Source organism: Vulpes vulpes, chromosome 2 (genome assembly GCF_048418805.1).
Source record: "Vulpes vulpes isolate BD-2025 chromosome 2, VulVul3, whole genome shotgun sequence".
Lineage (NCBI taxonomy): Eukaryota > Metazoa > Chordata > Mammalia > Carnivora > Canidae > Vulpes > Vulpes vulpes.
In genome coordinates, this window is record NC_132781.1 from 10,193,807 (window position 1) to 10,220,754 (window position 26,948).

Consider the following 26,948-nt stretch of genomic DNA (forward strand, 5'->3'; position numbering starts at 1 on the left):
AACTAAGAATCTATTGAACTTCAGAGCGTCCAGCCATGTCTACTTAAATATCCTGACTCTGTACAAAAGATCCCAAACCACAGGCGTGGCCGCTCCCAGGGAAAGGAACACAGGGATGACCTGGTGGGATGGATGCTGCTTGCCCTCAGCCAAATGTCATAACCCAGCCACACAGTCATAGGAAGATTGTGTTAAGTTGTTTTAGAAAAGTAGGCTCTATGCAAGAACTTACAATTCTGCTGATCCTAAGGGTTTTTTTTTTTTTTTCCACTCAAGAAAAGCTCCAAAGCAAGACAGACCAATGATAGTTCCAGGCAACACTTGGATTTTGCCTTTTCAGGAAAATGGAGGCCTTGCTTGCTCTCTCTTGCCCACAGATTCATCTGAACGGAGTCTCAGTTACCAGCTTTCATTTGCAAAGACCTCATATCCCAGAGAACTTCTGCCGAGAATTTGCCAAGCACCTCCCTGTCTGTTTTGTGTGTGTGTGTCATCATCCCTCCTCGCATTCTGTATGTGGTGCCCAAAGTTTTTTTTTTTTTTTCTTTTTTCTTTTTTTTTTTCAGAATGTAGGTCACACTGCTTATTTAAAAATGAAAGTGAGAGAGACAGGGAGGCCACGCCAAATTTAGAATTGAGGGAGGGCTCTGTGATTTATAGGTACCAAGGGTGTATAGGGGTGGTTTCTGGGAGTCCACAGGTGATGCTTACCTTAAAAAATAAAAACAACAACAACAACAAATAAAATAAAAACAAAAACAAAAACAGAAAACAAACAGAAGGGCTTATACACATGCTTACAGAACACTCAAAACAGAAGAATCAGTGTTTGTCATGGATGGAACTCACAGAATAATTTAAACCCAGTAGAATTTAGTGCCTCATTATTTAGGCCCAGAGAATGTACTTCACACGTATCCTGGCCAACTCAGAAGTAGTTCAATACAAATATCTAAAGCAAGGATCTAGATTTCTTGGTGTCTTTAGAGTCCACTTGAATAAATTGATGCAGTTTGGTCTCCCTGGGGATCTGAGCTGAGTATTAGCAGAGTTTTGCTTTTTTCCCAAGCTGGGCAGTGCAGGCTTGCCTGAGTCTGAGTCTCCATGGGTTTCAGCCGCTCGTCCTAGTGAAAGTCCTATTGATGTGATTCCAGGAGAGGGGGAGGAAGGAGATACAAGGCAGCCCCACAGCAGTCCTGGTCCATTTTTCTTATCAAGGTCACTCAGCCACAGTGCCTCACAGGGATTTCCAGGCCCAAAGTAAGTCTCTTGTGTTTGTTTTACAAAACTGTGGCATTTCCTCAAGTCCCCAGAAAATATGTGCTTTCCACAGAGACCTACTCCATCAAATGTCAAGTACAAGTACGAGCTGGACTCATCAGCACATCCCTGTTTCCTTACTGGACTGTGTTTCCCGCGTGCTGTTCAGTTGACAAATCATTTATTTTCACTCATGCAGAAGAAGTCCGGAGATAGGCCATCCAGGGCTGTCCTTTTTCCTACTTCTCTGACGTCCCTTGTAAGGGGTGTCCTTGATTCCTTCTCTCTCTGGATGGTTGCAGGACTTGCAGCTACAGAGAGTTTGAGATCTAGGGAGGAAGGTTGGATGCAGGGAGTCAAGGGGCGTATGCCAGCTGACTCAGACCCAGTGAGAGAGCTTTCTTAAAGGTCACAGCCAGAGAGCTCTGCTGTCATCTCGTGGGCCAGACCCATGCCACTAAAGTGTCCCCCCACCCCACCTGCCACCCCTACCTGAGAAGCTTCATTGTTATTTATTTATTTATTTATTTATTTATTTATTTATTTACTTTGGTCTTGCACATCATTGTCCCAATTGGGAATCGGTTATTTAGGATGATGCAAAGCACGAGATATTCGATGATATGGAAATTAAAAGCATCCACCCTACTGTTTTGCTGTGGGGACTCTGTGTGTGTGTGCAAAGCACCCAAGAGTGCTTGATGAACTAGTGGAAGCATTTCCTTCTCTCTCCTGGTGCTCCCTCCCTCTTTGAGGGCCCAGTCACAGGTGGAGCACACAGAAGAGAATACCTTGATGCCACAATGCGTTTCCCTACCTAATTAAGTCCACTGAATAATTTCATCTGCAGAAAGAGAAATAGCTGCCATAAGAAAATAAATACTCGGCCTACTTCTCATCATGGACAGAGCGTTCGAAACCAGAAATGCCGTGTTGCGTGGAGGCTTCTTGCAGAGCTCACAGAAACACAACTGTTAATTCAGATATAGCTGTTCTGCAAGCTGCTAAAGACTCATAAAAATGCTTTGTAATTCTGCCTACGTTCTAATCCTGTGAGGCAGCAGTCTCATTTTTTGCTGCCCTGTACCCAATGCTGACCACATCGACGGCTTACGCTAATCTGAGATAGAGGCCAATGCACACAATCTCTGCATCACTTTAAGATCTTTATTATCAATAACTCATCGAGGTGTCAAAGTGTGTTATAAATCTAAACAGAAAATCAGAGTTACGAGTTACACGTGGGAACTCGGGTTTTACATTCTACTCCGGGTCAGAGGATTTGATGGTGGAAGCACATAGCACAGTGAAGTGTCTTTATTGGATATTGACGCTTCTATTCTGATACTAACAAAACCAGAATTATGGATTAGCAGAGTCCAGGAAGCAAAGCAAAGTCAAATGAACCTAGATGTGTGTGAAACAAACTTAGAAAGTCAGGGGAAAGGCATGAAGGTCTGTTGTACTGGTGGCGGATTTCTACTTGGTAGACCGTGGTACTCTAATTTAGCTGAGTAATTGCTGTTACAGAATCCAAATCTACAACGCATGTGTAATTTTAAAAATGGGTTTTACATTTCTGAAGCAAGACAGGAAAAAAAAATAAATGCATTCTTTAGATCTCTGACATTAAGCTTCGGGACAGTTTTACAGCCTGGGACCTGAACAAATCTCTTACCCATAAAACGACAGGAATAAAAGATTTGCACACGTGCATTTTTTAAAAAGTAACTTCGTTGCTCATAGTCAAAAGAAAAAAAGAGAGAAAGGGAGGGGGGAAGGGAGGGAGGATGGAAAAAAGAAAAGAAAGAAGAAAAAAGAAAAACCCTTCACGTACCTACATATTCTACTTTGGTAATCGCAGACTCTATGATTCAGTTCAATTTGCTTGTGTGCTTTCATTTAAATGGAGAGGGGTGGGGGGAGCCTTTCCAGAAACAGCAAAAAACGATTTGTATGTACATATATTTAAATAAAATAAACAAAGGAAAAACTGCGGTGTATACTTATTGCCAGCTCAGCAACAATGTAAAAAAAAAAAATGGGTATAGAAACATATAATTCTGAATGAAACTAAAAAGTAAGGAAACATATAATTCTGAATGAAGCTAATAACTGTTCAATTTATAAAGCTTAAAGTGCCTTTACTCATAGGGGATCTGGCTTAAAGTCATCACGATTAACATCTTTTAACACAGAAATAGAACATACAAATATATCCCCTAAAACTCAAGCAATTCCATAACACTTAGCTTATCCGTTTAACAAATGTGCATAAGAATCCCCTTAACTATATTTCGCAGAATCTGCCATTTGAATGATTGTTCCAAGGTCAATGGGATAGTTTCTTAAAATCTAGAATTCAAGTCATTGATGTCTTGTAAAGTGACCAAGACAGGAAACATACACAACTGCTTCTGGGCACAAATAAATGCCTTCCCTTTGCTGTTTCCCTCATTACTCTCCCCTCCTCAATAAAAAATAAAAAATAAAAAATAAAAAACAAAAAAATAGCCAGCAACAGCTGCCGTCTTTCAGGACACAGCTCAGGTTTTCTCTCCAATGGTCTGAGAATGTTTACCACTGCCATCTATTCCCTCATTCTATCTCTGTGATCCTATTTCTTCGTGTTGTCTTTGGAAAAGATGGGAGGTGGGCATATAGGAAGCCCCCTTGCCGGAGAAATTAGAAATGTCATTGTTGCCTTATTTCTGCTCTTCCCTAGAAAGCCATCTGCTGCGGTCAACCAGGGCATTTAGGAGAGAAATATTATTCTGAATAATGTCAACTTTTCTTCTGCCTTTCGGCTCAGGAAAAAACTAAACAAAACATCACAACTTCTAGCACTCATCCATCATTACCTGCGCAAGTGGCAGGTGTCCACTTTTTACAGCCACGGCCTTTTAAGGCTGATACCAAGACACCGTGAGGGGCGAACATCGAACCTGCCAGGTGACTTCAGTTAAATATCTCAATGTTACAATCTGCTGGATGCCTATCTGGCATATCTTGGTTAGATGACATGATGTTTTTCTAGGACGCTACCCTCAGCGTTGATACATTTAAAAATCCGTTAACCATGCTGGCGGCCTGTCTTCCTATTTTTACGTATTCCAGTATCCTACCTTTATTCTCTGTTACTGCATATGACGCTTCCAATTGGAGATCCAAGTGTGTGATATAATAAAAAGAGATGAAATTCAAATTACTTGGGCTCTTAATAGCATCCTTAATACAAAATTTGCTGGCAAAAAAAAAAAAAAAAGCTTAAACAATTGGATACTATGTAATTTTTAGATAATCTTTAAAAATTTTACCAGATTTCACCTGTTCTTCTTATCCTTTGTCACCATCGAACATAGCTGTAACATTCCTTAAAAGGAATGACTTTTATGACTACTTGCCTTAGGGTGAAGGGTAACATGATGGAGTGGTAGCCCCTGTCATCACAACTTGAACTACATTTGGGATTCAACGGAGATTCTATTTAAAGTCAAGACAGCTTTCTGATAAGGGGCTTCCTTACACTCATCCGTGGCAGACGTGGGGGTCTCCTCAGGGTTTTCACAACTGCTGACAATGGCAACCGCACTGAACGACCCTCTTCTGGCCGTGGTGTCCGATGTGTCAGATCCTCGGACTGGGGGGGCTTTTTCCACGTTGTGGAGCTGCTGGTCTTTCCAGTCCAGTTGCTTGGCACTGCAAAAGGGAGCATAAACTTCAACGCTCCCCTCAAACTGTAAGCAGTTCACTTTGTAATACTTTCTCTTAACTTCCAGGACGTCATTAAACCTATGGCCCCAGAGAATTTCTCGGGGAACATAGGAACTTCTGGACTGGTGGGAAGTCCCCGTGGAATCACCAGTATAGATGAATGTCACCAAAATCTCAAAGTTGTCTTTGGCCACTGCTTTTCGGTCAAGGGCATACAGAGGGCTCTCGTGGTCAATCTCATGAACGATAGTTACTGGTGTGACAAGGATGATCTGGTCATTGACCAACTTGAGGTCCTTAAATGCCATTGTCATCCGCCCTTCACTGTCTTCTGTGTAGCGGAGAAGTTGGGCTCTCACTGTGCCTTCCACCACATGGTTGGGTCGGAAATCACCAATGCGCCACATGAGGCAAAGCTTCCCATCTCTCATGCCTATGAGTGCAAAATAGCTAAACCGAATGGTTTGGGCTCTCTTTCGAGCAGTTGCCATTTTAGCCAAGGCAGCTCCAATGATGAAGGTGTTTATGATGCAGCTCAGGATGGACTGAAGGATCACCATGAGCACTGCCATGGAGCATTCTTCGGTGACACAGCGGTAACCATAACCTATGGTGGTCTGGGTCTCAAGGGAGAATAAGAACGCCCCCGTGAAGGAATGGACATTGTCAACACAAGGCGTGATGTCCGGATCATTTAACAGATCACCATGATGAAAGGCAATTAGCCAAAAGATAGAGCCAAATATCAACCAGGAGAGAATATAAGATAAAGAGAAAATCACAAACATATGGCGCCACTTGGTGTCTACAAGAGTAGTGAAAATGTCCACCACGTAGCTCCCCCATTCTCCAAAAATGTGCTTGAAGTACACATTGCAGCTACCATCTTTGTGGAGCAGACGTCTCCTGGCTCTTCTCTTCTCCGCTATGATGTGCTCTGGGGGGTAGCCCGGGTATTTGGGGTCCACATTCACGATCGGATAGCTGCTGCCGTAATAGCTCATTCTTTCCTCTGGCCTCCAGGCACCCGGGTGGATTTTGCAATAGTAATAGTTCTGTCACTATTTGTTGCTTTAAGTTTTCAGTTAAAACCTGGAAAAAAGAAAAAGAAAAAAGAAAAGAAAAGAAAATTAAATAGGCTTCAGCTTTCCCTTTTGATTTCCATCCTTAGAGCAATTTGCCAAATTTGAAGCAATTTCATGCCATCTGAAATGGCGAAGACCTCATTTGAACGACAGAGACATTCAGTATTGATTACTCATTTCAGTTTAGAATTCAACTCAGTCATTATAGGAGCAAAATATGCAATTAGAGGAAATAACATTTTTATATATGCAAAAGGCTTGGGTAAACACTATGATTATCCTAAATGGAGCCTCACTACCTTTTCTGACCTGACATAAACAAAAGTCGTATTTTTATAGACTCTTCTGGCATGAGGGCTCCTAGAACACAAAGCAATCTATAACGTAAAACGGCAAAACAGAATTCAGATATTTGTCTAGCTGGGTAATAAGGCTTCTAACTGTTGAAGTCAGAGGGTTTTTCTAACAAGGATTCTACGAAGCGTCGCTACCTTCATGCTACTTGTTAACTTACATCCTGGTTGCCGCAGACCCTCCCCTTCGGCGCCTGATGCCTCTCTCTCTTCCCTGGAGGTTCCTCTTCCTGTTGTACTTCCCAGGACAGAGCAGAACCGACTGCGACACTATTTCAGATTCAAGTCCTTTCCCCTAGCTCCTTTAGTTTTAAGAGGGAAAAAAAAAAAAAAATGTTCTTAACCCCAGAGGAGTTAAAACCACGCCCAGGTAAGCTTTCAATAAGGTATAAGATTGCTTTTGCTTTTGTCTCATGACATGCATCCTTTTTCTTTCTTTTTTTCTTTTCTTTTTTTTTTTTTTTTTTTTTTTTTGGACACTGCCATCTCTTCTCTTTCCCTCTGAATAGAAGCCGAAAATTTGCCAAAGTTCTAATCTTGTTTCCCTCTTAAAGGGAGCATACTACAATTGGACCCTTCTCTCCAGCTCTGCAGCGTATCCCTGATGCTTTCACAGCCATCCGTAGGCAAAATCATTTTTTCCCCTCTCCAAATTCAATCTTTAAAAGATCAAGGTAGAACATAGAGTTCTTATTGCTTTTTATCATCCAGGGAATAGGCCAGTGGTTTTTCCCAGCTCAAGTCTGAAAGTAAGTTTTCAATATTCGATGTTAAAAGTGGTCCTTAGGTACTTCTATGCAACAAACAAACAAACAAAAAAAAACCCCCAAAAATAAAAAACAACTCATTGCAGCCCAATTTAAAATGCTTTGATCATTTTTAGAATATGCTTTCCACAGAACCTGCCTGTGCTAGATGGGGGAAGAGGGGACGAGGGGGAGAAAAAAAGACTTCCCATTAGAGAATCCAGCCACGGCTGCATAGACACTGCAGTGAGAATAAATACGGTTGCTGACATTGAGACCCACCTCCCCTGAAACTGGCCGGAGGAAATCAATCACAAAGCACTTATCCAACACCTTCCCCGAAAAAGGGAAGAAAGAGTTAATTTCCTTCCAGTCAAATAGGAATCATTTTTCTTCTTCTCCAGGGATCAGGCCCACTTGACAATAAACACTTTGTTTGGTGGACCACTGCAAGGATGAACTCTGCTTTCAGCCAAAAAATCCTGTAAGGCATGTAGGAGTTTCTCTCTGTCCATCCATACGCCCACCCGGCCTCTCTGCTGGCTCATCCTCCAGGTCTGCTTTGAGCAGTTCCATCCCCTCCTTCATCCTCAACCGGGTTTTTTTGGGGGGGGGGGTAGGGGGACGGTTGTGTAATTTCAGGACGCGACCCAGGGCTGACAAAATGCTTACCGGAACACTGAATGTAAAATGTTCCCACAACTTTTGCCCACGACATATACCATTTCTTGGAGGTCCCTGTCTGATTTGTCATCGAACAACACTTGACAAAACACAAGAAGCTGCTCGAGGTCTCTGGGTCTTCATTCTCTCACCTGATCGCTGGAGGCATGAGAATGGGACCGATTATTAATCCAAGGCCCAGAGGATTTCAAATTAAAAAGTAGATTTAGAGAGAGAATTGTTCCCTTGTTAAAAGCTTCCAGCCTGGTTCCTTAAAGGGAACGGCACAGACTGGGAGCCTGAGGATAAGAAAACATGGTTCATAAATCAAGAGCTACTGTGTGACTCTGCTCTTTTCTGCTGCCAAAAGAAAAAAGAAAGGTTTTTATTTGAAATGGCACGTGGTGTGAATTCCAGCAGTGCCAACAACTGTTATAAACAAGCCATTTTATTTTATTTTATTTTTTTAAGGTTTTTTTTGTAAACAAGCCGTTTAAAAAAAAACAAAAACAAAAAAAAACAAAACCACCTTCCCCAGTAGGCTAATTGGAGAATGAATTTTCAACTAATGCAAGCTGTAAGTGAGCACATTTGAGAATGTGGAAAGTTCATTTCTGAATAGTGTTATAGTTTCAGGGATACCAGTCACGGCTGTGAGAATCCTGCCCGAACCCCACCAGGCCCTGTGTCCCCACCACAGGCCATCATGTTGAATTGATGATCCATTTCTATTTATGCCTGTCATTCAATTTCAATTCATCAATAAGCCTTCAGATTCTGTTCAGGTGCATACACTTTATCCATTCTTTCGTTCTCCAACCCTGCAAATGATAAATTTTCTAAAAGATGATATTTTTTTAAGCTAAATGCCAGATTGTAACCAAACTAGTCATATTGAGTCTTAACCACATCTCAGATTATTACTCAATGAGCAAATCATGTGACGGATGCTCTTTTGCCAAAATGACTAGACAAAATTTTTATTAACCTCTTGTTACGTGCGTTGTGTTAATCTGAGCACTTTTCCCCTTTTTTGCCATTAAATAATGGAGGATGAGCCTTGCTGGCTGACTGGACATTCTGTGTGTAACATTGGTGTTTCTTAGGATTAAAACCGGGTTTTCAAAGTGCCTCCGTGCTTCATAATCACCTTGTCATCGTCCATTCCCTTATGAGAAAACATTTGCAATGTTTCTACTTCTATATATATATTTTTTTGTGCATGTTGCTCTCCTTGCTCTCCAGAAACTGATGGTGGCTATTTCGTTAGCAGTAAAATTCCCTCTTTTATTAAAAATGGGAATTTGAGCACTGCACTGACAAGATTGTAGAATATCATGTGCCCAAGGAAATGTTGAATCTGCAGTCCCTCTTCTGTACCAGTTTCAAACTATTTTGAAAAACTGCCAGGTGGTTAACTAATGACAAAGACAGAAAAAAGGCTGCAATTTCTTCATCATGACATGGAGTTCCGATATAGATGTGGCAAGAGTGAGAGGCAAGGCAGGGTCAGGATGGTGGGTCGTTTCCTGAGGATGCCATCAAAGTCACTGCAATGTACGGCCCCACAGATACGGTCCCACAGATACGGCCCTAAGAGAGCAAGTTAGAGGGATCAGCAAACTGGACCCTGACAGTGACTGTTCTCAGACCTTACTCGTTGTATTAAGTTTAGACATTTAAGAAAAAAAAAAAAGCTGTCTAATCCACTCTCACTAGTGAGACCTGCTTTCCTGCTTTTAGTACTCAGGGTTGTAGATCGTTGCATGAATTCAAGGAGAAAACTTTACTGATTTAGAGTATTTCGAATGGGCTATGCACATGGGCTGCACATGGGACGCGGAATAAGCTCAGCAAAACCAGTGAGCATCCCGCATATCTGTCCCCATTTCTCAGTACACAGAAGTGCCTCAGTCAGACTCCCCCATCCTTTTTTTTTTTTTTTAAAGACTTTATTTATTCATGAGAGACAGAGAGAGAGAGGCAGAGACACAGGCAGAGGGAGAAGCAGGCTCCACGTAGGGAGCCCGATGTGGGACTCGATCCCGGGCCTCCAGGATCATGCCCTGGGCCCAAGGCAGGCGCTAAACTGCTGAGCCACCCGGGCTTCCCAGACTCTCCCATCCTGAAGCGATCCCTCTGTCATTTTGCTTTATCCTCTCAAACTCGGCTATTTACTCTTGTAGACAGTTAGTTCTTAAAAAAAAAAAAAAAAGACAGTTCTTCAAACTTAAACATTTCATTAGTGTGTTGAAGGGACAACAGAATGGTTACAACTTCATAATCCCATGTCACTTTAAAGGTAAAATTCGATCCTGTCTCCTGCATCTGCTTAATATAAATCCATTAAGAGTAATACAAATTGTCTTTGTATAATTTGGGACACACCACAAATAACGCTCTGAATATCTTTGGCGCAATTCAAGGATTAATGCCTGTGGCCTGTGATATTAACAAGTACCTGCTTTAGCATGTACATGATTTACAGGAAGTCACTGGAAATCAAGTTACTTTCCTGGTGGCTGTTAGATGATATAAATTTTAGTGGACACATGAGAGCTGACGAGGCAGAGAGTAGAAAGGATGGCCTAGATTCTGTGTGCAGGTCATTGTCTTTGAGCACTGGCTTGGCTGCAGCTCAATGGTGTGTGGAGGGGCCAGAGCAGCGGGGGGCAGGCAGGCTGTGAGGGAAGGTGCAGTCAGAAGGCACTCGTGGGTGGGCCCTGGTTGCTACGGACGAAAGAAAGAGGGGTGTCAATGGGACAGGACAGAACCCAAACAAGTTAGGTTACTTTGCTTGAACTCTGTCCCACAACTTGTTGCCTTGGAATTATGGCTGAGCTGTGTCTTGTCTGGAATCCTCATAAGACATTCAGGCACAGTTAGGTGGAGCCCTTCATTCAACCACTGAACACCTGCTTCACTCAGAAACCACTAGATACTGCCCAGACTTCCCCAAAGAGTCCCTGTCTCTCGAATTGCAAACAGTTTCTCCTTTGTCGACATTCTATGGCGTTCTCGTGTTTCTTCTCAGCTGCTATCATCCCCAGAGCAGGTCTCCAGTGGAGTTGCAGCCCTTGACTTCTCCATTCTCCTGCCCGACCCTAGCCTCCAACCCTGGTCCAACTTCTTGGTGACAAAGGACTTTACCTCTTTTCTGATAGAACTCTACAATTTCTCCTGGATCAATTTAAGAAACGTTTTGTGCTGGGCGCCTGGGTGGCTTAGTGGGTTAAGTGTCTGACTCTTGATTTCGGCTCAGGTCATGACCTCAGGGTTGTGAGATTGAGCCCCACTTTGGGCTCCAAGGTGGGTGTGGACCCTGCTTAAGATTTTTTTTCTCTCTCTCTTTCTCCCCCCTGCCCCTCCTCTTTCTCTCTCCCTAATTAAAAAAAATAGTTTTGTGCCAGTTTGTGGTAGGAAAAAAGGCTCTCTACTAGGCTATGTGCAAACAACTGAATGGAATCCAGAGCTGGGAGGGAGAAGCAGAGATCTGGCATTACAACATTGCTAGTAACTTTATCTGGAGAGCCTCTTTCTAGCCCATTTTTTTCTTAAGTAATATCTATATCCTAATCATAAATCCTGCAGCATCCCAAATGATGCTGTGTTTTATAAAGAAGTAGGAAAAATTCAGAGTCTGGGATTATGTTTCCCCACTTTCTGGATATCAAGATCATACCAGAATAATTCCAAATTAGCCTGCCTTAAAAACAAATTGCCTTAATAAACAGTAGTCTGAAATAAAATGGTGTTTTGTTTTGTTTTGTTTTGTTTTGTTTTGTTTTGCTTTTTTGTTTTGGTGTTGCAGAGAAATCATGAATTGGGAGGCCGACTCCAGTTCCAGGTCTGTCTCCAACGTCCTGAGTGGCTTAGGAACACGACTTTTCTCTGAACCTCAGCGTCCTCATGCATGATACAGGGATAAGAACACCTATGCTACTGGGTAACTGTGCGTCTGAGTGAGATAAGGAATGGGAAGCGTCTTTCACTGTGCCAAGCTCGTCATAATTATTCGGTAATTGTTGCATGAATCTGAATCCTATGAGGGCTCAGTTTCCCCCTCTGTAAAATATCAGAGCACCTGCTTGAACCCTGCCAAAGAGCTTTCCACTTGCATGCCAGAAGTGTCAACAATGTGGCTCCCAATAGATATTTCTATTCAAGTTCGGGGATGGCACCACTGATTCTTACCACTAAGCCACCTGGGCCAATCCTGTCTTTCCACTAGCTTCCCAAAGCTCCAGGGACCAGACCATTTTGGGTTCATTTTCACAAGTGTCACCAAATGGGAAATACCCTATTCCTTCTCCTTGACACACACACTTGCACACCCCTACTCCCCCAACACACACACATACTCCCACTCCCATATATATGCACATACATGCTTTCAACTCATTTTTAAAAATGTATTTCTTAAAAAAAAATTGTATTGCTATTTCTTCTGAGCATCCAAGCTAAAGGAAACAAGCCCGACAAGTTTGGCAAAGTTAATGGGTTAAAGAAATTCACAGGGTGGTTATCATACTTATTCTTTGTCTTAAGTGGTGTGGGCACGTTTTACAAAGAGGGTTCTGAAGGCTTCTCTTGTTCTTATCGTGATAATCAGCCCATCCCTGTCTTGGTTGGACGCCAGCCTGAGTTGTTCAGAATTTACTTTGCACTCTATCTGGGTTGGTCGCAGAAGCTGGCTATCATGAGATCTTATAAAGATCCTTTTAAAGACTACAGTTCAGGGACGCCTGGGTGGCTCAGTGGTTGAGCATCTGCCTTTGGCTCAGGTTGTGATCCCGGGGTCCTAGGATCAAGTCCTCCATTGGGCTTCCCTGCAGGGACCCTGCTTCTCCCTCTGCCTATGTCTCTGCCTCTCTCTCTGGGTCTCTTGTGAATACATAAATAAAATCTTAAAAAAAAAAAAAAAAAGATGACAGTTCAATTTCCTTTTGATGTGGAAGGTTCCCCAGTGATCTCGAAACCTCTCCAATGAGAATTTGTTGCTGACTCTTTTCATTCTTGTTTTGTCTTTTTTCATTTTTCGAAAAATTGAGCTCCTCTTCTCTGCCAGACTCACCCACTTTTAGGAAAGAGTAAGAGTCCCACCTCCGTGGAATGTGCATTTGAGGGCTGGCAACAAGAAGCAGTAAGTTGGAGAATGGCCAGAGCAAGGAGAGCAAGGAGGGAGGGCGCATTTTGACCAGGGTGATTGGAGAGCGTTTGGTGAAGGACTTGACATCCAAGTGAGAGCATGCTCTTCACTGCTCCTGCCTGTGGCCTTTGGTAAAAATGTTCTCAGCTCAGGCCTTGTTCTCTGCCCTATTTTGTTTGTTTGAGACCCAGTCTCTATCTCGTTGTTAAGGCTCTTGCTATGTACAGGTGTAGTCTGGCTGCTGCACCTTTTGTTCTAAGCTAATGTTAAGGGCCCAGTTCTCACCAAAGCCTCTCATTACGGGAACTCATCTGCATTTAATCACTGAAATCAGGCTTTTCTGATCAGGTAAAAACCCGGTTTTACCTGGTCTACATAACAGCCTTCTCATTTCTTGTCACTCATCTAGAGCGATAGCTCTGACTGGAATGTAAATAACCCTTCTCCTGCGACCATGGGTCCCATCCAAGCTCCATATTATGGTCCTACATTAGCGTTGTTAAAGGACAAAAGTATGGGGATCAAAGACTTGGATTCTACGCATGGATCTGCTGCATCTTACAAATAAATATCTTTCAGCTTCTTTTCATTTATTTAAAACACAGGGACAATGGCTGACTGTCTCAAAACATTTTCGAAGGAACTAATGGCATAATATAAAAGAGCACGATGGCTAGCATCTTGGAAGCTGTCTGTATTTACAGTCTCTGTTTAACCCTTAACTTGAATACCTATGTCTCCACTCCTTTTGTAATAGCTTATTCGTCCTGGGTCTTTATCTATCCTGGGAGAGACGGGTGTCTGAGCTACAGTCTGAAAAATGAATACAGGTTAATCAAACAAGAAGAAAGAGAAGAAGTGTTTCCCGGGCAGAGGAACAGCATTTGCAAAAGCTCCATGACTCAAGGATGCCTAGGGCATGCGTTCCAAAGAACTGAAGGCAGGGGTGTGGTAGTTGAGGCTGGAAAGAGATAGAGAGAGAGAGACAGAGCATAAGTGACCTAGTAGATAGAATTTAAGATTTGGGTCTTTTTCCTAAGAGCAATAAAAGCAATTGAAGTACCTTAACTAAGATCACAGCATAATGAAGTTTCCATTTTTAAAAAGACTTCTCTGGCCCTCCAGTGGAAAACTGGTTGGAGAAATTAAAAAGCCGACGTGGGGAGTAAACCAAGAAGTCATTTCGATGATCAGGTAAGAGAGGATGGTGGCTAGGATTAGGATGGCGCCTGTGGAAGTGGTTCCTGCCCCTTCTTCACCTGCACCTGAAAGAGTCACATGGCCTTGGGGTGACCAATCAGAACTTCACAAACAAGACTTGGACTCTTGAGCCAGTGATGCAAGGATGCTGAAGCCTATTATTCCAGGCAACTACACAGCGTCAAGAGGCCACTGGTGTGGCGGTGCATCTAAGTGTCTCCAGGGAAGGGAACGAGTCACAGCTCCTAGGGTGACGGTCCTCGAGATAAGATTTTCATTTTATCCTGCCTCTTGCTTCTACTCATATCAGGTTTTCTCTTGTCAAGCTTCCTTCGATGTTATAAGCTACCTGTTATCTTTCCAATAATATTTTCTTCTGCTTATGTTACCCAGGGATAGTTTTGATTGCTTGAAACAGAGAAAAATCAGTTAAAATTCAGTTTCATTAACATTTTTAAACTATCTCCCAGACGCAAGACTACGGACTAATCACTCTCCCTTACTCCCATCACATAAACCAGCAGCAAGTTCTGTGGGCTCACCTTCAAAGTAGATCTTAAAGCTAATCATGTCTCCTGATAGTCAAAGCCACCATGTCTTCAATGGACCAGTAAGAGAGCTTCTTTTTCTGCTCTTGTTTTTTTCTTTTTCTTTTTTTTCTTTTTCTTTTTTAAGATTATATTTATTTATTCATGAGAGACAGAGAGAAAGAAAGAAACAGAGACATAGACAGAGGGAGAAGCAGGCTCCCTATGGGGAGCCCCATGTAGGACTCGATCCAAGGACCCTGGGATCATGACCTGAGCCAAAGGCAGACACTCAAACACTAAGCCACCCAGGTATCCCTCTTTCTGCCCTTGTTGTAACTTCAACCTACTCTTTTAAAAATAAAATCAAAATGTGTCACTCCTCTGCATAAAACCCTCCAGCATCTTCCCATTGCAATTAGAAGAATTTGCATCATCTGCATTGTGTACAGAGCAGATACCTCTGACCTCTGTCTACCTCTAGAAATTACCTCCTATCATTCTCCTTCCCACTGTTCACTCTCTAGCATCACTGGATCTCCCTCTTGCACTAACATACAGGTCCAAAAATTATAGTCTAAGGGCCAGATCTGGCTCACTGGTCACTTTTGTAAAGTTTTGTTGGAACATAACATTCAGACTATTACTTGTAAAACATTGCCTCCAGCAAACTTACTGTCACGCCACCACTGCAGACTTGAGTAGTTGCAACAGAAACAACTTGACTCAACAAAGCCAGACTATTTATTACCTAACTCAGAAAACGTCTGCTAAATTCCACTCGAACACAGGGGATAGTCCTGCCTCAGGACCTTTGTACTTCCTTTTCTGCCTGTGTGACTTCTTATCATCTCCGATGTCACCTTCTCAGAGAGACCGCTCTCTGATGAGGATGTAAACTAAAATCTTCCCCCACATTATTATTTTCTGTATCATAAACATGATTTTCATTTCAAAACGCTTTCCACGGACTGATTGATTAGCTGTGTGTTGGCTGGGTTGCCCTATGGAATAGACTGGAAGCCTCATGACAAAAGATCCCCTTGCCTTTTTGGCCACTGTATCCCCAGCAGCTAGAGTAACATGTGGCATGCAGGTATTCACTCAGTATACAATGGAGGAATGAACTAATAAATCCTTCAGGAGACTTTAGTCCTAGTAAAAGAATTGGCATTCCTAGAAGTATTAAAACATCAATGCTGACAGTTCTGCAAACATCAGCTCTCAATTCCTTCCATTTATCTTGCCTCTCCTGTGTCCTGGCTGTCAGTTCAACATAGTTTAAAAAAAAAAAAAATCATACTGTACTTCAGGTTAACAGCTTCCCTAGAACTGCAGATCACAGTATGATAATGCCCACACCTATGTTGCAAAACTCTGGAAATTTGCAGTTGGGGAAAAAGAAAAAGAGCTTGGCGCTAAGGAAGTATTTAGTAAAGTTTATTAAAAAGCAAAGTTTGAATGATTAGAATGTGTTCTCCCAACACTGATGCATGTTATTATATCATCATTTTAAAGATATGTTCAAATATAATACATATCATACTACTTAATTTGGCCTGTTTCTGGAGTTAAGTTGGCATGATGTGACAACAGTCTTCGAGTTTGATAACAGCCGCTGAGCCAGCAACTCCATTGATGGCAAGTTATCCTAAAGAAATGATCATGGATGAGTAGAGCAACATGGCTAATTTGTACAACTATTTGTAGTAGCAGATTTTGGCCAAGGCCTAGCCATCTCATAAATGTGGGATTGTTTCATAGGTAATGGTACAATCATAACATTACTCGTTATTTTTAATGTAGCCATTAAAAGTGATGGAGTAGAATGAGAAACAATACAAAACGTATCATCTGGTAGAAAAAAAAATAAAACAGGGCTTGAAAAAAAGGCCTATAAAAAAAAAAGCTTGTACAATATAATTTTTTTTTATAACAGACAGAAGGATACAACAGAATAACAGAATAATACAACAAAATGTTAATTGTAACCCTCTCGGTTTGGTATGATTTTTTTCTCTTTCTTTTTCTTTTAGCTGCTTATTTATGTTTTACAGTGAACATGCATGACTTTAGCAAAGAAAGAAAAACAGGTATTTTCAGTTGGTACTTTGAAGTGTACCAATTCTGAGGCTCCACAAAGGGAAACAAACCAATAGCAATCTAAAAGCATTTATTAGGGCCTTTAAAAGGCAACTATAAATAGCCCAGAGAGGCAGACAGTCCTACAGACGTTTAAAGTCAGACATTGATGCTGTAATTTTTGCTGGAACAATTCACAGAAACAAATATAGTGACATTTAATTCATCTAAGTAAAACCAGATCTCATTTGAAACAAGAGGGGCGGGGGGGCGGGGGGTGGAGAAGGAGTAGGGTCAGATTTGGCCACTGGAGACCAATTGCAGAAATCATGAAAGCAGTTGGTAACAAATCAGGGATACATAAAGCAGAGTTAAAATTAAACAGGCATCAAATGCAATCCTCCCTTTCAGTGCCCCCTTTTCTCCCTTCCCCATTCCAAAACATATTAAACTGTTAATACCTTCATTTCTTGGCTGGGTATACCAAAGTCTGTTTTAGGCATCTTTCTTTTATCTTAATATTTTCAATAACTTTGGAAAGAAAATGTTAAAAGTTGTGCTATTTTGCAACTTTACTACTTTGAGGCCTATATTGTTAGATTTTTAAGACCCAAGGAAATGGTCCTTTGAAATGGGTGAATTTGAGAAGGGCAGTCAGATGTTTATGATGTAGATTTGCCTAAATAGATGGCCATAGCCAGTTCTTAATGATTCATTTTCATGAACTCCAGAAGCTTATTAAGATCAAGCAGCACAGCATAGCAGCGTTTCTTAACGTTTAGTCTACCACCAACCTGCTTGCGAAATCCTAAGGGAGCACGTTACACCTGCAGATCCTTGGGCTTCACCTCAATCATTCTGACCTCCTTCTCCCTGCCCCAACCCTAGTTGATTCTTCTGTGTCCTTGAGATAGAGATCTACTATCTTAGAGTTTCAAGAATTGAGACAGTTTTGACAGACATGAGATTGAGTTCAGATGTCTGCTTCCTTGTTGGTGAGACTGCACACTTGTGCATAAGTTACACAAGCTCTTTGAGGCATGGTTTGCCCATCTGAAAAATGCAAATCACACAATTGCCATGACAATTCAATGAAGCCATGTTCCCAAATCTTTCACGGGGCTGGTACTTGATACGTATTTAATCGCAATGCTTATAGCCGTAACTATCTGAATGAGGAGACAGAGGCTGCCATTTTTTTTTTTAACCAGAAATTATTAGATTGGCAATTTCCCAGACTTATTTGAAAGTTCCCTTCTAAGCATCTAATTGTCTTCAGGGAGATATGACAGTTGCACAGAAAAGCCACATGAATCATTAAGAATAGGAGTCATTATGTACTAGTCACCCACCTTGCTATCTAAATGCCAGATTTACCTATGACTGTTAATAGCTCCCATATAGTTTGGCTTGGCAGTTGCTTTGGCTGAACCTGGCTGTTCATTCCAAAACAAATATCATCTATGGAAAACATACGTGCCGTGGCTTCTGACCTCCTTCAAGTTGGGTATTCATGGTCTCCCAACAGAAAACCCAGTCCCATCTCTCTGTTGGCATTTTCCCATTTTGTGCAAACTGCCTGCACATTGTCCTCTTTGGCAATTGACAGAGAATCTATTGATTAGCCTATTCGATCTTCTGGGAATCACTGAAGTCACACATGTGATTTGCTAGGAGACCAGGAACTCCCTGAATAGTGTCTACAACTTCTTTAACCTTTAAATGATCGCATTTCTACCTTAAACTGTCAGAAGGAAAACTCAGGACATCTTCATTGGGGGGGGGGGGGGGGGGATAAAGCAACTGTTATTGTCCGTTATCTCAATTTCCATTGTCCCTTGTGGATACAGATAAACTGAGAAAAGGCCTCTAAAATGCAAGACAAAAGATCTCTCTGGGAAGATCTAGATAGGTAGCCTATGGAGGCGGTACCTTAAGCTGCGTGTTGCCTATCATACAAGATTAGCTTTCTATTAGCCTGTGCCTTTTCAAGGGCACTTGACAAAAAAAGCATTGCCACTTATTACAGATAATAGAAGATTTAAGTAGCTGATGGAAGTTAGAGCATTTGATAGACTCTCGAATTTCCATGCATTTCATTTTTATACTTTCTCACCAGTTATAGTTCTGTCTCTACTACAGTGTTATAAAAGCAGGATGAATCATCCTACCCTGAGTTGAAAGGTTTGATTCTATTATCTGTGAATGCCTATACAAACAGAGGTGACGCAAATTAGTAATCCTTCTCTTAGAAGGAAAAGTGATACTCTTCCCAGTATCTTTAGCACGATGGACACTAGGGAGTTTGGGGGGCGGGGGGCACATGGAGACACTTTTTCCTTAAACCTCATGGTAAGATATTTAAACCTTCATTTTAAGAGACTGAATCATTTAGCTAAACTATACCAATGCCTGTAATGAGCTAGAAAAAATTGTGGAAATAACCTTTGGGTATTCTTCAATTCGATTAACATTCAACTATATCTGAGATATTGTGAAGACTATTACTGAGGATTATGAGGACTGTTACTGCCCTGGAGGAGCCTCCATCTTGCCAAGTGTACCACAGACATCCTGTCAATCTGCTGAAAATAGAGACATTTATGGTAAAATAATAACAAGGTGGCATGATGCTGGAGATCTAAAAGAAAGATGGTTGGGTTTGAGACCCTTCCAGCATCTAAGGTGCGAAGGTGTTTCCCCAGCATTACACTTTTGCAGTTAATTCTTGATTTTCTAGGCTAATGAAGGAAGATGTTGCTAAAGATAAGTCACAAGAGAAAAGCAATGAGAAATAGATTTGCATTTGGCTTGGAATAAATCATATGCTTTGGAAAGAATGCCCCATTTCTGTACTTTGCAGGCTATTAAAATGATTTTTTTCTGTTCCCTGAATTCAAGCTATCAGACAGGCAGGATGTAATCAAGGGGAACATTCTGGGCAGTTGAGCAAAAGGCAGTTTAGGAATTTTTATTTTTAATTTCTTGGGCTAATTCATCCAGCAGATAATCTGCCTATGGAAATTTAAGTGGTGCTTGGCTTGAACAAATAGATTTCCCACATTCAAATCAAACTTCATTCTGAGCCAAGAATGTACACAGCATAGCTATATGTAAGAAGGATTTGAATGTATTTTGAAAATTCAACAATTTTTAGCTACTGATTTTATTAAAAATTATTCATACAATTGTAACTGTAGCCAACATGGCCTCCCTTTATTTGAGACTGATTGGAGGAGGGGATGGAAACGAATGCTTTCTCTGGTAATATAATTATCTTTTGCTTCAACTTCATAAAAATGCCACTTTGCACCCATGTCTGGTAGATAACATTTATGAAAAACTCATTCAACAGATGAGCTTTGGCAGTACTGCAGAAGTTTAAAATCTTAATGGAAAGAATATGCTATGAACTAAAATAGCTTTTTCCATTCATAGAGTTTAGGAGCAGAGGAAGAAATATTGGCTTTTTAACCGAGAAATGTAAACATCATTGGCATTTGAACTTCCAAATTTCATGTAACTTTCCAGTAGAGAGAGAGAGATTGGATGCCCTTGTTGAAAAAAAAAAAAAATTACAAACAAGTCCTCAAAGACAGATTTTTCAACAACTTTTGAACATGCCCATGCCAACTTCCATATCCACAAACATTTAAGAAAGGAAACATAATAGGCTGAGGGAATATTTGTCCTGTTAGTCATTCACATTTGTCTAAATGGCACTAAAATCTCGTGAAAACCAAAGACCTCACCCCTTCCTCCCCAGCACCACCAGCGCAGAACTTCCACTTGGTTCTTGGTACCAGGCTTGTCTTGGTAACACAATATCAAGCAAAACTGATCTCTACTTCCTCTCCCAGTAGTGCCATTCATGTCCTCTATCCTGGTCATTTGACTCAAAGAACATTCTTTGTATGGAAACAAGACACTGGGATTTGTGACCTTGCCCATCTGTAGGCATATTTCCCTAGTCTCTTTCCCCAAGGAAATTTTACTCCTTGGGGAGTTCAAGAGAACAGCACTAATAAAAATCTCAGCTCTCTAAACAGTAATGGCCAGGAAGTCAAAAGGTACCACCAAGGAGCTCAGTGTGGTACAACCTTGAAGTTCCAGCCAATAGGCAATTTGCAATGCTAATCAAGGTTTCTCTATGTGCTCTTCACTTCTACCTTTAATGACATCTTTCCCTCAGTCCAGCTGGATCTTTTCTTTCAGAGTCTCAACGCTGTGTCACACTCCCTTGATCCTAACAGCAGTTCTGAAAAGCAAGTGCTATTACATCTTTATGTTTTGCAAATTAACAAGTTAAGGCTTAGAGAAATGAAGTCTTCCATTAAAGAAGTAGGTTTCAGCCCACATCTCATAACTAGATTAAAAGTGGTACATAAAGGTTAGTGCCATGCTCTTGGTTGTGCATGTTTTTTGTATATAAGACTCGAACCAGATCTTCTAGAATTAGGGAGAATGTGTACTATCTCTATGAGTCCAAACACCAGAGTTGCAGGGAAGTATTTCAGCATCTGTGGTTGTTTTCAAGCTTTCCTGAGATATATCTACCCACCCTACAGATAAGATCAGCCCTGATGTGACCGCCAGTATACACAAGCATAAATGATTATCAACCAGGGCAATCCCACTTAATCAAACCATTAAGAAGTGTCAGCAAGGAAAGAAGCCAAAGGAAATTCAGATCCAGGGTGGCGAGGGGAGGGCTGGGGAATGCTGTCAATGAGAGCCTATTGGGCACTGCCTTTTCATAGAGAGGAATGTTTCCAATTGTAGATTATACCACCAGTGGGTGGGCTTGAGGGAACACTTGTTGGCTTTGGACACCCTTTGGAATGAAGCCAGTGTTTGAACACAAAGGGAAAAACAATCCAGTGTGGATGATGTCACAGAGCATCCTGAGGAAAGCAGCAAGGATAACGCTTCCTACTGCTTGGATCCAAAGAACACAGACTTATTTTGGTATGAATTCCTTGTGCAGCCGGTAGCTTGACTCTCATAAGGGAATCAATCCTAATCATAAAGACTCAGAGCTGGAGAGGAGAGGGGGTGTGTGTGTCAGTCTGGTTCCCGATCTGTGAGTTAGAAAATCAACACCCCTACCTCCTCTCCCCACATGCTCTAGATTGTTTATGAATCCCTCTAAGTAGGCAAAGGCCATTTCCACTGGGGAAGACAGACATGGGTTTGCTCTCTTCAGGACACTCTCAAACTGTGATTGAATAATCTTCCTTCTCATATAATAATGGTGATTATTAGATATGGGCAGGTGGGTGTAGGGAAGAGGAACCCACAACAGGGAGGGCTTTCTGTCAGTGGCAGCCTAATAACAATATAATGAAGAGAAACTCGTGCCATAACCAATGGCTGAGGAGGGTCTATTCATCAGATCAAATCAGAGATGAAAGAATATCTATCTATGCATTGTAAATATTTTTAAATTGTCTGCGTATTTTGATATTTTGACATCCTAAGAACAAAAAGAACAAAACAACACAGCACAACATTCTGACTGGGGAGACACTGCCCCTCCTAGGGCTAGGGAATTCTTGGAGATAACAAAGGACTCAGCCTAGAACATGCTTCTGATATAAAAGCTATCTGGTGCAGAGCCGTATCTCCTCCATCTGGCCCGTACACTCAAGGAGGCAATATTCTTCTGCCTTAGTCATCCTAGGGCCAGGTATCAAGCAGCTAAGGACACTCCCAAGGCCCAAGGCCCATCAAAATTATTTAAACTAACCAATCCTAAGCAATGGGTCCTGCCCTGCCTTGAGTCTTCCACATAAATCCCTAGAAAGGTCATGGCTTTCTAGTCCCTCCCCTCACTGCTGTCCTCTGCCTTCCGACCACCCTGGTGTCTTCCCCTTGTGCTCCTGTGCTGGGTCCTGTCCCTCTTGTTTTGAGGGCCCATGAAGATAATAAACCGTGTTTTCCTGAGCCTCGATGCTGTCTGCTTTTGTTTTGACCACACCTGACTGACCACCTCATATAAGAATGCAAAACCATTTAAGGTTGGGATGGGAACAAACACATTTCCATCTTCATGGCAAAAGAAACTCCACAAGGGGAAAGAATAGATTGCCCATTACGGTCCAGAGTTTGTAGGTAGAAGTAGTACCTTCCACCATGGAGAGGTATCCTTTAACATTATAGGTGAATGACAGCATGCTCTGAGTCTTCCAGTGGTTTTTTTTTTGTTTGTTTGTTTTAAGATTTTATTTACTCATTCATGAGAGACAGAGAGAAAGAGGCAGAGACACACGCAGAGGGAGAAGCAGGCTCCCTGCAGGGAGCCCTTTGCGGGACTCGATCCCAGGACCCCGGAATCACAACCTGAGCCAAAGGCAGATGCTCAACCACTGAGCCACCCAGGTGCCCCTGAGTCTTCCAGTCTTGAGAGTGTTAGCCAAGACTGACCAAGCAGCTGGTGGTAAGGTGCAGTGGTCATAACTTCTTGCTCTCAGTATGTGGGCCCGGGAGGCTGAAAGGGATACCCCAAGTGGCTGTGAACACTTAGGGAGAAGACAGCCGTGCCTTTCTAACTATCAAATCAGATAGACGTGGAGATATGTAATACAATGGCCAGACTCTTAACGTCAAAGCTAAGGTTTAGGATTGCCACTGGAATGCGGCATTGGCTGTGCTTGGAGGCAGGCCCAGCTACGCACTTGCAGAAGCACATAACTTCAGCCGAGCTGCTGGAGGACAGTAAAGAGAGAAAAGAACTACAGTTAATCAGCTTAACAGCCACCCAGTGAGAGGCCAAGGGACAATAAGGAAGAGAAAACACAGAAGTGGGGAATTGAAGAGAGGTGAGAACAAGCAGCAAAGAGACCCAGGCAGGCAAGCATTCCACATTGAAGAGGTATAGCCCAAGTGAGGGCTCTAGGCATGGAGCTGAGTGGGCTTTAGGATCTGGGCTCCAGACTGAGAAAGGATACGGTTTGGATATAATCCTCAGCTTAGAAAGAAACACGTCTTAAGTGCCAGGCACTATATGTCCATGTATCTGTTTAATTTTCCTCCAAATTCTGACAGTTATCAGCATCATCCCCTAAAGGTGCAGAATTAAAGCCGAACTAGTCTGGTAGATCTATCCAGGTCACACAGAGAGTAAATACTTGAGAGGGGGGTGGGGGTGGGAAGACTACAGGAGATCCATCCCATTCCACAACTCAAGTTTTAAACCTTAATGAGAAGAGGAGCTGTTAGAATCAGGATGAAAGCAGGTCTCTGCACCTGATCTCAGTGGGGAAAAGAGGAAATTACAACTGGGCATGGGTTCAGAGCAGAGCTAACTGCAAGAGGCACTGGCTAAGTCCCATAGGTATGTTTTAGAACCACTTAGGTGCTCTATGGATTGATCCACCTCCAAACCGGGAACAGAGGGGCCCGCATGTAGCGTCAGCACCATTAGCTCTAGGAATCTGAGTAATTCACAGCAGGGAAATTTAGGCAAATGATTAAGGCCAGCAGAGATGAGCAGTAGGAAAGCTTGAATGAGCCTAAAACCATATCTTTCCCAGAAAACCAAGGCAAAGATTCAACAAAAATCATTTTTCATCCACACAGAATTTCTAGTGAAAGTCATAGACGTTTGTTCAGTTGGAGACAATTCATATCTGAAGCGTAATGTTCCACTCTGGGTATCTTGCTCTTTAAGCAAACTGGCTACCATGGTAGAGAAGTGGAGCATAGGAAGAAGTAAAGAAGAAGAAAACACGAAGGAAAATATATGCGTATGTGTTCAAAACCAGCGTGTTGGACAAGCACCAACTATACCCCGTGTACTGTCAACTACTTGGGCCGAGATCATTACTTGACTCCGCTCCAAGTAGTTCATAGGCTTGAATGCCAGGATGGGACATCTCTATCCATCTGGAGAGAAAAGTGTTTGCTGTGTGTGATGCCACGGAGGGTGGGGTCTAGGTGTGGAATGTACACGGAAGCCGAATTAATATCTACACCCAGAAGACTATTTTTATTGTTAGTATCTCTAACAATTGAGTGAAGATTCAGAGTCTCTACTCAAAATTTGGATGATCAGCTTGAAGAATATATAGACATTCCCTGAATTTGTTAGGAGGTTTCAACTACATAACTCTGAAGGTCTCTTTTGTTCACAAAGATTTAAGCTTTTTTTTTTTTTTTTTTAAGATTTTATTTTTAGGGGATCCCTGGGTAGCGCAGTGGTTTAGCGCCTGCCTTTGGCCTAGGGCGCGATCCTGGAGTCTCGGGATTGAGTCCCACGTCGGGCTCCCAGTGCATGGAGCCTGCTTCTCCCTCTGCCTGTGTCTCTGCCTCTCTCTTTCTCTCTCTGTGACTATCATAAATTAAAAAAAAAAAAAGATTTTATTTTTATTTTGAGAGAGAGAGAGAGAGGGAGAGAGAGCACCGAGGGAGAGAGAGAAGCAGGCTCCCCACTGAGCAGAGAGCCCGACGTGGCGCTCGATCCCAGGACCCTGAGATCATGACCTGAGCTGAAGACAGATGGTTCACTGACTGAGCCCCTCAGGCGCCCCAGATTTAAGGATTTTTATGTTTTATTCATTAACTAGTAAATGGCATCTACTCCAATTGTATGAGATGAAGAGTGGTGAGAGACTGCCCAAAAGGATTAAAAATAAAGCGTCAGACCTCATTTTCTCATTAAAGTAAAAAAAACACACACACACACAAATAAATAAAAAAATAAAGTAAAAAACACTTGAGTCTTCCAATTTTTTTTTTAAATTCTTATAAGCCATACCGTTATGGCAATAGGTAAGATCATACTGACCCATGTTTCTTGTTCATTGCACTAACTTTTTAAATTTTAGCTGATCTGTCTTTATTTTCATTTTGTATTTCTCTGTACACCCTAAACTAAAAACAAACCAACAAACAAAAAAACCTCAGCCTGGATTGTGGATTTTTCTCAGCAAAAAAATTAGCGACAACCCAAGATAATGATTGAGAGGGTGAAAGGGAATATAAAGGAAGGGAAAAGAAATGTTGGGAAATATCAGGAAGGGAGACAGAACATAAAGACTCCTAACTCGGGGAAACGAACTGAGAGGGAAGTTTCTTAAGGCAGGAGATGCTTCTGAATCAGTTCATTCTTGCGATGCAGGGTGCCCTGAGTCCCATGGTGAGGCTGGGCAGACCATCTCTTGTAGGTAAACCAAATGCACGGTTGTGTTTTGTTGTTGTTGTTGTTTTTTTTTTTTAAGATTTTATTTATTTATGAGAGACAGAAAGAAAGAGAGAGGGAGATTGAGAGGGAGAGACACAGGCAGAGGGAGAAGCAGGCTCCATGCAGCGAGCCTGACGTGGGACTCGATCCCAGGACGGGGATCACACCCTGAGCTGAAAGCAGACGCTCAATCACTGAGCCACCCAGGCGTCCCCAAATGCAGGTTTTGATGGTCTGGTCTCAGAAGGGCCTTTCCAGGTTCTTATCATGACCTATCATTCCAGATACATTATTTATATCATGAAAATAAAATAGCGTCTTTGCCTTAATCATTTAGATATGATTTTTGGATTCAGACTGATTTCTCTTTGAATCTCATCTCTACCGTGTACCTAGCTAAGTTCAGAGCAGTTATTTTACCTCTTTGATCCCCATCCCTTTTAAAAAGGGTAATTAAGAGAGTTAAATCAGATAGCATTGAACGAGTAGGTGTCCCATAAATGTCAGTAGTTTTCACGCAAAGCTTATCACTTGGACAAACCAGGAACTTTGCTTCGGCTGATTTGAAGCAGCCACCATGACCATGGGAGAGGCAGATGTTTTGATTGTAAGAGATTAAAATATGAAATGACCAATTTGCCTTTATTAAACTAGGTATACCCAAAAGAATAACCCTGGCCTTCATTCTCTTGTTGACTTTCCTTACCTGCCATGCTGGCCCAAGATATCTTCCCTGACCTCTACCCTCCGCCCCCCCCACCCCCATGCCTCCCGCCAGCATCGCTGGCCTTCAGAGACTGGGCCCATCAGAGAGGGGAGGCCCAGGGCAGGAGTGTGGATGTCTGAAAGCTGCAAGTTCAACACCACGGGTCAGAAAACCAAGGCAGAAGCAGGTGAAGGCTGGTGTAAATTGTCAGAATTACCTTGGACAATGCAGCAGTAGCCGCCTACCTTCCTTATTACAAAATGGTAATTGGCAGGTGTT

At 42.1% G+C, this 26,948-nt stretch overlaps 1 protein-coding gene and 1 long non-coding RNA gene across 7 annotated transcripts in view; one reads left to right on the forward strand and one right to left on the reverse strand.

The window, feature by feature from the left end:
* The window catches only part of LOC140597697 (uncharacterized), a 177,845-nt gene that overhangs the window by 26,361 nt on the left and 124,536 nt on the right, over nt 1–26,948 (forward strand). For both annotated transcript variants that reach the window (XR_011999548.1, XR_011999549.1), the window contains exon 2: nt 11,633–11,839. This is a non-coding gene — a long non-coding RNA (uncharacterized lncRNA). The remainder of the gene's footprint in view (nt 1–11,632; nt 11,840–26,948) is intronic.
* The window catches only part of KCNJ16 (potassium inwardly rectifying channel subfamily J member 16), a 57,155-nt gene continuing 32,616 nt past the window's right edge, over nt 2,410–26,948 (reverse strand). For 2 of the 5 annotated variants that reach the window (XM_072746730.1, XM_025999657.2), the window contains 2 exons: nt 6,574–6,714; nt 2,410–6,066 (listed from right to left, as the gene is read on the reverse strand). In XM_072746730.1, the coding sequence (XP_072602831.1) occupies nt 4,719–5,978 (1,260 nt within the window). In that variant the 5' untranslated portion in view covers nt 5,979–6,066; nt 6,574–6,714 and the 3' untranslated portion in view covers nt 2,410–4,718. Of the gene's footprint in view, nt 6,067–6,573; nt 6,715–10,282; nt 10,552–26,948 lie in introns of those variants that run through there. The other 3 variants (XM_025999659.2, XM_025999658.2, XM_072746731.1) reach the window with 2 other exon arrangements.